This window comes from Balaenoptera ricei, chromosome 1 (assembly GCF_028023285.1).
Source record: "Balaenoptera ricei isolate mBalRic1 chromosome 1, mBalRic1.hap2, whole genome shotgun sequence".
NCBI classification, from domain to species: Eukaryota; Metazoa; Chordata; class Mammalia; order Artiodactyla; family Balaenopteridae; genus Balaenoptera; species Balaenoptera ricei.
The window spans coordinates 32,706,440-32,718,110 of NC_082639.1; the positions used below are offsets into that span (position 1 = coordinate 32,706,440).

Sequence of the window (11,671 nt, forward strand, 5' to 3'; positions counted from 1 at the left end):
AAAATGAGAAATACAATAAAAGTTATTTGAAATGGATAAAAAATATTCTAGAAATATAAGTTGTGTGTTATTTCCATTCTGATTTATATGTCTGGCATAGAGAGCTTCTCATGCTATTTCTCAGCTTGGAGATGTTATATTGCTGCCAAAATGGAATTTTAGAATTCTTGGTTTTCAGCAGGAGCGTTAACATGGTGTGGATGGTAGGTGGTGGTTGTTCTGGAACAGCTGGTTTTACTTGCTGTGGAATTCTCACTTTGGTCCTTCAATCAGTACAATTTTAAGTGGTTCTGTGGTGAGCATTTCCTCTCTGGATGACCCTTCTGATTCATTCAGCTATGGGTGAGGATATGGTTGTTTAGGGCATCAGTAAAATTCCATCTTCATAATGTATGATTTTATTTTTTTCCCTGAAACCTGAGTTTAACTTTAATTATGTTTAGGCTTTAACAACTTAACTTTCCCTCCCAATACTCGTTAGATACAAATTTACATCGAGTGATTTTGCATCTGAGAGTGATCTTTTGAAATACTTTCTAGTATTCTTAAGGTTCACTTTCTTTTTTATTTTTTCTTTTTAAAATTTATATATTTTGTGAAAACAATTTTTTTGTCTAGCATTTTATTTATACTTTTAATGAAAACAATTTTTAACAGCACTTTTAAAGTGCTTCCTTTTTGCCAATCCCTTTTTTTTCTTTTTATTAATTTAATTTTATTTATTTTTGGCTGTGCTGGGTCTTCATTGCTGTGCGCGGGCTTTTTCTAGTTGTGGCGAGCGGGGGCTACTCTTCATTGCGGTGCGCCAGCTTCTCATTGCGGTGGCTTCTCTTGTTGCGGAGCGTGGGCTCTAGGCGCGTGGGCTTCAGTAGTTGTGGCTCGCGGACTCTAGAGCGCAGGCTCAGTAGTTGTGGTGCACGGGCTTAGTTGCTCTGTGGCGTGTGGGATCATCCCGGACCAGGGCTGGAACCCGTGTCCCCTGCATTGGCAGGCAGATTCTTAACCACTGCACCACTAGGGAAATCCCACCAATCCCTTTTAAAACATATTTTTTTTAGACTTAACTCTAATAGGTACACATAGCACATTTTTAGAAATTGAGGTATAATTGACATATATTAGTTTTAGTTGTGCATCGTGATTCAGTACTTGTATATATTGTGAAATGATCATCACAATAAAGCTAGATAACATCTGTCACCATACATAGTTACAAAAACTTTTTTTCTTGTGATGAGAACTTTTAAGATAAACTCTCAGCAAGTTTCAGATATGCAATATGGTATTATTAACTATAGTCACTGTGCTGTACTGAAACATGTTAAAAATTCTTATAACTATGAGGAAGGTTCTGTTATTCCCATTTTAAAGATGAGGAAACTGAGGCACTAAGTTACTGAGAAGTTATGTAACTTATCCAGGATCACACAGCTAGTAGCTATAGAGCTGGGAAGAGAATGTATACAGTCTGGTTCTACAATAATTGCTTTTAACCACTGCACTACACTGCTTATTATGTCATTGCATTATCTTTCCGAAGATTAGAAAACACAGTATTAAATAAGTTTCACTTTTTCAACACAAACTTTTTACCTTTAAATTAAACTTGATTCATTTATTCCATTTATCAGCACGTATTTACTGAGTGTCTTCTATGTTCCAGACACTGTGATAAGTGCTGAGTTTTGAACAAGATGTACATAATCCTGACCACATGGATTTTATATTCTAGCAGAGAAGACATGCTAATAAGTTGTTCAACTAATGATTGAATTGCAGTTGTGGTAAATGCTACAAAGGAGAATTTGAGAGTAGAGTTTTTGCCAGGGATTCTAACGTGCTTTTAGCAGTTAGGGAAGGATTCAGTGAGAAAATGGCATTTGAGCTAAGCTGAGAAAGAAGCCTTTCTGTGCCTACCTGAGGGTATAACTAAAATTAGAGACTTAGAACCACCAGAGTGGTTCTGCATAGCACTCTGGAAGGAGATGAGCTAAACTCTGTATGCCTCATTTGCCCTGATGCACACTTCATTTGTCCTGAAAGTATCACTGTTTTGTATATTTGGTGCCTAGTATAATTGACATTTATAATGCTGACACAGTCATGAAATAGACTATGTTCTTCATATTCTGTTTATTAAGACAGGGAAATGATAAAATAGAGAGTGAGAAAGGGTCTTCAGAAGTCTTAATCTACTGTTTTACCACTATACAAAAAGAGCCCCGGAAAATTCTACTGATTTGCCCAGAGGTTGGTTGTTTTTGTTTTTTTTTTTTAAATTCCTATAAATAGTGTAAATGAAAAAGATGTGTTTCTAAAAGTGTTTTAGTTGTGTGAAAAACTCAGTTATACAAAATAGTTTTTCCTTAATTACATGAGAAAATGATATGTTGATATAGTATTTATATTTAAAACAGTTTCTCAGCTGGCCTCCTTTAGCCCTACTGGGAGTAAGGGTAAGCTTGTTATTTTTCTGTCTATAACTAGAGTGACTTGAATTAAATTGAAAAAGAAAGAAAGAAACAAAAAACAGGGAAAAAAAAGTTGATGGTACTTCAGGTGAAAATAACCTGAAGTTATACATAATTTGATTCTTTTACATAGTAACAATGTTCATGAGTAATTTTTTTAACTGTACAAAAATGTTTTATCTGTGTTGGGACTGCAGTGGAACTTCCTCATAGCATCTGTTCTCTTCTCTGTTTAATAATTTCTTATATGAAATTTTTATTCCAGAAGACTCAGCTATTAGTAGAAGAAAATTATATATCCCTAATTCTTGCCTCATCAATTACCAAAGATAGAAAATGTTATAAAGAAGCTTCATGTTATATAACAAAGTTTACAGAAAAGTCACCATTTTCTTTTTGACTTAGTCATCTCATTTTTGATAGATTGCAAAGGTCGACTGCAAGGAGGTACTAGACATCATATGTAATCTGGAATCCGAGGGTCAGGATAACACAGCATTTGTTCTTTGTACGACTTATCTTACCCAGCAGCTCCAAACTGCAAGTGTATATTGTTCTTGGTAAGTATATTTAGTTTTTATTCCCTTTATTTGTTAGTACATAGTATATAGCATTTAGGGTTTATGTAAAATGTTGGTTTATTTCAAACTTAAAGACTAAGCAGATTAAATGATGACATGAGAATTAAATCTTTCTTAAAAGCTAAACCATTTAATTAAAAATATTATTGGTTTAATCTTTTCCAGGAGAGTCCAAAAATAAAGAAAGAGTAAAAAGTCTGAGCTCCTCTTGATTATTCCATGGAGAGTTGTCTGTTAACTTCAATATATATCTTCTTCTTTGAAGATAAAATTATGGCAGTATAAACCAAATTGGTGTTAGGTTGTTTTCCTTTACATTTATTACATCTTCTGATAGTCACTTTTCCCCTCTTATTTGGAAACTCACTAATTATCTAGGTTTCTAGGTCAAACTTGCACTAGAGAAGGAAACCCATTTGAATTGTAATCTTTTTTTGCAACTTTGGTACTGTTTAGCACAATTGCATTATTTGGTTTTAATTCAATTTATATCTTGTTTGCCTACAGAGTACTTAGTTGCTAAAAAGGACACAGTAAGTGTAACCCTTTGTTCTTTCATCCTAACTGTATGAAACTGTTTAGGACAGCAGGACAAATGTGGTACACAGGAAACCTCTAAAATGCAAGACTCTATCTATAAGTATCAGATTCGTGGTATGGAAAACGCTGTAAGAGATTAGAGAAGGGTTGCTCACTGTACACCAGTGTTTAAGGAAGTTGTCAGGGAGGAGGTAGAATTTGAGCTTTAATTCAAAGAATGGGTTGGATTTGCATAACCTTGATTAGAGGAGCTTCTAAGAATGACTTGAAGTTGGAAGTAAGCATTTTGTTTATAGGAAAACCTAATAAAACCTTTCATATACTTCAGCCCTTATTGATCTCCCTCTGGAGCATCTGTGTATATCTATAAAGTTTTATAGTTATTAGCACTTTTTATGTTGCTGTATTTCTTTTTATTTACTAATTTTTATAGAAATACTATTTGAGTTCCTTAAATTCTCTCTCCCAATCCTCCTAATAATCATCGTACAGATAAGGCAGTGGAGGATCAACGGGATCTGAGAAGTCTTATAATTGCCCACAGTCTCAGAGCTAAAGGGGTAGAGGGTAAAGCCCAGGCATTTCGACCCCTAATACAGTGCTTTTCTTCTGTGCAGTTGTTTTCTTGGCACAGGGACAGAATTCACATCGCAGTCTTCTACCAAGTCCTCTGTGCCAGACTTATATCTCCTCTGAGAAAGGAGATACTAGGATAGGGGCTTAAATATCATTGTGGGCATTCTGTTAGCTAACCAAAAAAAAAGGTGCTAAAAGTAAAAAGAATTTTAGCAGAGCAGTGAGATTTTTGATCACTATCAAGTAGAAGAATTTGTTTTTCATGCATTAGAGATTAGAGATTTAACCTCAGTAAAGCAGATGTATTTACTTGTGGAATAACCCCCATTTTTTCTTTTTACAGTTGTTTTCTTTGCCTATAATGAAAAAATATCTGCTAGCTATAGCGAGGCTTTTAGGGCAAAGAATACATTAAATCACATATGGGATGTGTTACAGATTATAAAGTGTTTTTCAAACTATAGTCACACAGTTCTTTTAATATTCTTGATATAGCTTCCCTTTTTTTTAGTGAGTCTAGGATTAACGCTGTTCTCCTGCAGCAGGAAAGGATTAAAAGGGATTTCCCTCTTATTGGCCTCCTGAGGAGCTATAATGAGTAAAGGAGAGGAAAGAAAATCTTAAATCACTTCACATTTTGTTAAAAGTAAGCTTCTTCCGAGCAATTCAGAGGGAAATAGAATATAAAATTTTAGAATTTTAAAACATTTTTTTCGCCCTTCTGTTGTTTTCAAAGGCTTTGGGGGTGGGTGGGTGGGGAGGCGGTGGTAGTGGGATATTGGAGTTAGCATAGCCATAACATAAAAACAGTGAATTTTACTAAGGAAAATGAGTCCCAGGAATTCTGTTCAAATAGGATAGATTCTTTTGTTGTGCTAGAGGTGTCCTCTGTTGAAGACAGTAGGCTATATGGGAGTATTTGTCTAGAAAAGAAAAAAAATTTTTATTACTTGGTATTTTATTGATGACAATAAAGTTGGAATATGATAATAAAAGCAGTCACTTATTTTAAATACACATATTAGAATTTATTAAGTGTCATTCTCGAATTTGGTCACCAGTGAAGATATTTGAAAGGTAAACTATGTAACTATCACCCAAAACAGTTTTTTATTCTTTTAGAAATTTCCTTCAGAGACATTTACAGATTACAATAAAATATATCTTATTACTTTATAGCAATTACCATATTACTGATCTCAAAAGGTATATCACTCAGCTTATTCATTAAGCTTAACCCCAAAAGATTTTTGGCTATTTGCAAAAATCAAAGAAGTGCTGGAGGAATGAGTTCCCTATATATGTCTAGCAATGGTAACATAATTAGAGTAGCCATGCACGTGAGAAAGATAACCCTTTTGAATGGGACAGTGTACATACAGATGTGTAATTGCTACTGCTTCTTTAAAAATAAAATGATACCTTTAAGTTGAACCTTAAACCTCCACACTAAGCTTTCAGTGAGTATTTGATAGGTTGACCTTTGGTTTCTGTAACACCTCTGAGCTTTAAATCTTTTATGTTGTATATTTGTGTTTCTTCAGATGTAATTTCGTGTCGCTTCTCTCCCAACTAGACTGTGATATACCAGGGTCGTCATGTAGTCTAATTTACAGTTCAGTCCCCAGCACCTGGCGAAGACCAGATCCAGATATCCATTCATGTTTTATTTAACTGAATTTTTTAGAGGAAAAATGAAGTCATGAGAATCATCTATATTTGCAGGAGCCCTCTTTAGGGAGTGGTCATTCCTTAATTCCACAAAGTTTTCTTTGCCTCATTTCTAAAATACCTAAATTCTGGATCACAGTGTGACATTGTGGGCCTCCTGCTTTGCACAAACAGTGCAGTTTAAGGTTCTTGCTTGGTAGCTAGATGTCTGCCAAAATGTGTTTCCTACTATTAATAGAACTAAATATCCTTTCCAATTTTTATGAATTTGTATATAATTTGTTGTCTTGAGGTAGGTGGTGGGCTAATTTGAGTGTGCAGTAAATCATCTGAACATTGGAAGCATCCATACAGTAGAATCATTTTCAGTATATTCTTTAATGGTTGTCCATTTTTTTAAAAATCACATCATTGTAGTGGTTGAAGAAGTATTGTCCTAGTGCATGTATGATCCAGGAGGCTATAAGTTGCTGTTGGTGGTTTCATTGTTCCAGTGTGCAGATTTGAATGGACGATTAAAGTGACATCTTGGCGTTCTCACTAGTAGTCCACCGGTTTTCATGGTGTCAGGCCTGTTTGTATGTTTGGGTGGGTAATAGTTTTAGTTTGTTTTGGTAATAGTTTTAAATCGCTCAATTGTAACTGTGGAAATAAGTGTACAAATATAAAATACATGATAGAAATGTTCTTTTTTGATCATGGTTATTTGGAGTTAAGTTAACTTAACTCTAGTTAACTAGAGTTTGAAATATTTAATTTGGAATAAATCAAGCCCTAGACATTCTGATTTTTTTAAAAAAATCATTTTGAGAGACTTTAATTCTCAACGTACCTTTTATCACTTTATCAGATTTGCCTAACTTTAAACTTGTACCTAGTTGGTGAATTTTAGATAGTAGATATCCTTTACCCTTTATCTTCATAATCAGGTTTTACTAGCTTTGATAATTTTGTTCTTTTCAAATAGCATAGATTTCACATATATTTTGGTAGGTACTTCTTTTATCTCGGAGCATATGTAATTCTCCATTTCCTTTGTTATTCAGAATTTTGCATTATTCTCTAAAGTTTTATTAGTAACATGCTTACATGTGAATGAAGCAGTCTTCGAAGTTTAAAAGTGAACAGTCATCCCAATTACTTGCCTGCCTGGTAGCTATTTTCAAAGCTGGCCTATCTCAGTTTTTACTTTTTCTGGTTAGGAAAGCAATGCTAGTCACCAACACAAATATTTAAAGGCATTTTAAGTTAATTTTACTTGTTATATATAGCTCAAATTTTCCATCATTAAATATTATAAGCTTTAATCATATATGTCTTTTGAGACATATATTTATTTCAGTCTTTGAAGCGAGTTTTATATCTACGTAAGAATTTTACCATATGGGAATCCCAGTTACCTCCTTAAAAGTATAAGAAAATACGTTCTGTTAAACATGTTTGTTTTTAAATCTATTATAAAAAGAGGTGTATTCATTTCTTAAGCTTTGGATTTGTACCGTTTCCTGGAATAGTCTGTGTTAATAGCAATAATAGGATATTAGTGTTCTAAAACTGGCTCGTGAAAATAATATTATTTTTTAATGGAAATCATTTAACAAATACACAGTATCCATTGAGGTTGTACAGAAAAGAGTTACTTTAAAAAAATTTTTTTAATAAATTTATTTATTTTATTTTTGGCTGCGTTGGGTCTTCGTTGCTGCGCAAGGGCTTTCTCTAGTTGCAGCGAGCGGGGGCTACTCTTCATTGCAGTGCGCGGGCTTCTCGTTGCGGTGGCTTCTCTTGTTGCGGAGCACGGGCTCTAGGTGTGCAGGCTTCAGTAGTTGTGGCGCACAAGCTTGGTTGCTCTGAGGCATGTGGGATCTTCCCAGACGAGGGCTCAAACCCGTGTCCCCTTCATTGGCAGGTGGATTCTTAACCACTGCCCCACCAGGGAAGTCCCCAGAGTTACGTTTTTTAAAGTGATAACATTCTCTTCTGTTTTGCTAAGGAACTTTCCTTGAATTCACATTTCATATTAACATTAGCATTTCTATTCTGGGCATTTGTTGAGTTTCTAGTGCTTTTGCTTTACAGTTTTCTCTTAGCCCATTCAGTACTTTTATCTAACTTATTCTTTTCAAGCTTTTCTTTGTTTTCATAATGAATATTTGTGGGATTCTTATATTTTAGCCATTTCCAAGAGTGCCATTTTAATAATTTTATTAGTAATATTTAAGATATTATCGTTCCAAGATACAGGCCTAAGTAGCATCATGACATTTTAGAGATGGAAAGGGCCCATGAGGGTAACGTGGTGAAGTACCATACCATTAGAATATTTCATAGTTGTATACACTTTGTTGGCAGCATATTGATGTCTGATGATCCTTGCCCACTAGGACAGGGCTTAATTCAGTCAGTATAATTACCAATGTAAGGGGTAAAACCTTTTGGAACAAGATGGGATCTAAGTAAGTCTTTGAAAGTGTCAGCATAAAGGAAGTAGTCTTTTGTTTTTATTTTTCCCAGGTACAAAGAAGAAAGAAGTGGGGGAATTTTCAAGGAGGATTCTTCTTAATAATTTTACTAGTTTGAGAGGAAGCAGAATATAGACATTTTTTTTCTTCTAGTTTTTATTTACTGTCACCTTTTTTTCACAAACCAAAAATTGGGGTAGCAAATACCAGTTGCTTTAAATGTTTTACCGTAATCTTTCTTTTTATAGGGAATTGACCCTCTTTTGGAGTAAACTGCAAAGAAGAATCGATCCTTCTATAGACACTTTTTTGGAGCGCTGTCGTCAGTTTGGTGTCATAGCTAAAACACAGCAGCATTTATTTTGCCTGATTAGAGTTATACAAACTGAAGTGAGTAATTTATGCTTTTTATGCTGATTGTTGTGGAGGGAAGAAATGAGTGGGGAGATAACTTCTCAGGCAACTCCTTTTAAATAAGGGAAAATGAGAAATAATGGGGTTTAATAAGGTTATGGAATGGGACATATCTAGCTGTTTCTACAGACTTACTTCCTAGGAATCTACAATTTTTTTTCATGGGAAATAGTGATTGACTTGACAGACCACTGGAGGAAGGAAAGATTATGTTTCTTGGTTGTCACCTCAACCACCCTATATCTGCTTTTCCTAGAACAGCGTTCTATATTTTATACAGGCATGTTTGTTTGCAAATTAACATAATAATTATAAATAAAGAAAGTAAAATTGTATTTTTCAGCTCCTTGAGGATAGAGTGATAGATTCTCTAGGTTTTGGAGTAACAGAACAGTTCCAGAATCGACTGTACACAAATTATAAACTTCTGTGCAAATTAGGAAACAAGTTAGGTTTTTTTCGTTTTTTGTTTTTCTTAAAGAAATAAATATTTCCTAAAATGAAATGAAGTGCCTTGTTTTTTTAGTTCAGTCCCATAAATGTATGCTAAGACTGCCAGTCTGGAGATTTGAGATGATTCTTATGCTATGTTCTGTTTCTGTTTTGTTTTTAATACCTACTCATGACTGAGGTCTCTATATACCCATATATGTAATGGTTTATGTGTATGTTTTATGGGTTACATCTTTGACAACATCCAGGGATTGTTTATACTAAAGTCAAGGCACAGTTGTATCTTTGATACCTCACATCTCCTTTAATGTAACCTTCCATATCCTATACTTTATTTGAAATACGTGTATCTAGCCTTCTCCAGTGAAGATAGGAAAAGGTAAAAGTTGTCAGAAGCAAATTCATGGTCAGATAAGCTAGGTGATAATTATTTCTAATCACTGCAAATGAAGTTGTGTCTCCTATCTCAGAGAGAACATGTTCAAGTAATTACAAAACTTGCCTTGTTTAAAAAAAATTAGTGGTACAACTGGCCTTTAAAAAGTTGTGTTCTTTTTTTTTTCCAATCTTTAAGGGAAGTATGAGTTTTCTGTTGCTGCATAACAGATTACCACAACTTAGCACTTCAGTTAACACCCATTTATTAGCTCACAGTTTTGTAGGGCAGAAGTCCAGCACAGTGTGGCACGGTTCACTGCTCAGTATCACAAGGCTGAAATTGAGGTGTTGGCCAGGCTGAGTTTTTATCTGGAGGCTCTGTGGAAAATCCACTTTTAAGCTCATTTTTATTGTTGACAGAATTCAGTTCCTTTCAGTTGTAGGGCTGAAGTCCTCATTTTCTTGCTGGCTGTCAGCCATGGTCTGTTTTCAGCTCCTAGAAGCCACCCTCATGCCATGCCTTCATTTTCAATCCAGCAAAGGCACTAGGAATTCTTCAAATCTGACCTCCTCTACTTCTGACTTCCAGATCTAGATTTAAAGGGCTTGAGTGATTAGGTCAGGTCTAGGTAATCCACTTGTCTTAAGATCAGTGGATTTGAGGCTTTAATTACATCTGCAAAGTCCCTTTTGCCATGTAACGTAACGTAATTATAGGAATGATATTTATAGGTTCTGCTTATACTCAAAGCAAGGAGATTATACAAAAGTGAAGGTCAGTGGGGGTCATCTTAGATTTCTGTTTACCTCAAGGAACCACAAAAAATGGGAAAGCTGCTAGAGGATTAGGGAAGGTGGGCTTCTGACACAGACCAAGGAATTTGCTGTCCATTTGTATAACCAGAACCCATTTCTTTTTCATCTCAGTCTAGGACATTTTCCACTGTAATCCTTGTTTATATTTGTCCTGAAGGGTAGGAAAGATCTGGACTGGTAGGTGGAAGGGGAGTGAGTGTGGAATTCTTTTCAAATTGAGAGACTTACCTCTAGCTTTTTAAAAGAGAGGTGATCTAACCTGTATCAGTTGGGATCTAATTCTACTGTGAATGGTAGATATCCCACAGTGATAGTGGTGTAAAGAAGATAGAAGTTTCTCCCTCTCCTATACAGGTAGATAACCCAGGTAGACAGGCCAGGGTTGCTCTCATGGCTCCACATATCAGAAACCCAGGTTCCTTTTATCTGCTGTTAACACTTAGCTTCCATCTCATATTCCAATCCCAGCTATAACGTCTCCATTCCAGATAGCAAGAAGTGGAGTGGAGAGCAAACCACACTACAACACACCTTTTCCCCCACTCCTTGCAACACACACACACACACACTCACATCTGGCTGCAGGGGAGAGCTAGGAGATAAGTTGATTATTTGATTATTCCAGGTGACTTTGTAACCAGATAAAACCAGGTGTTCTGTTTTTATAAAAGAAGAGGTGAAACGATATTAGCACAACTAGCAACCAGTCACATAGCCCTTGGGAAGGAAAAGGTTAATGATGCTGAAAAGCTTTTGTGGGCGTTGGGTCTCTTGTGGAAGGAGGGCCTTGTAATAGAACTTCCTTATTTTCTGGGCTTCAGTTTTCTATAAACAAAGAGCTTAAACCAAATGATCAATTAAAAGTGCTCAGAGTTGTTAAATTTTGATTCTGTGACTTGAGAAAGTCATATTGGAAGGGATGACTTTAGAGAATCTAGGGTCTCTCTCAAGATTTTAAAAATAGTATGACAAGAAAGGATGTGGATGTGGTTATATTTGAAGTAGAAGGCATAGGAAGAGGGATAATCTTGAAGCCAGTTTATTTGGCCTTAGGGCCCTTCTTGGTGGAACACATAAGTAGTACTGTTTGGCAAAACATGACGTTGTTTAGTTTAATCCCTTCTCTTTAGTAATAAAGAAGCTGAAAATTAGAGATGCGTGACTTTTAAGGATCTAGACCATGGGTATCTTGACAAATGGCATAATGTGATGTAAGGTTATCATTTGTAAGTCAGAGCACAGAGGACTTGGAGAAAGTCTGTTAAGTTTTAAAATCATAGGTTCTCAACAAGTTACTTAACCCCCTTGG

General features: G+C 35.3%; 1 protein-coding gene across 2 annotated transcripts in view; it reads left to right on the plus strand.

Moving 5' to 3' along the window:
• The window catches only part of RLF (RLF zinc finger), a 74,964-nt gene that overhangs the window by 56,532 nt on the left and 6,761 nt on the right, over window positions 1–11,671 (plus strand). For both annotated transcript variants that reach the window (XM_059919761.1, XM_059919768.1), the window contains 2 exons: window positions 2,895–3,031; window positions 8,550–8,691. In XM_059919761.1, coding sequence (XP_059775744.1) covers window positions 2,895–3,031; window positions 8,550–8,691 — 279 coding nt within the window. The remainder of the gene's footprint in view (window positions 1–2,894; window positions 3,032–8,549; window positions 8,692–11,671) is intronic.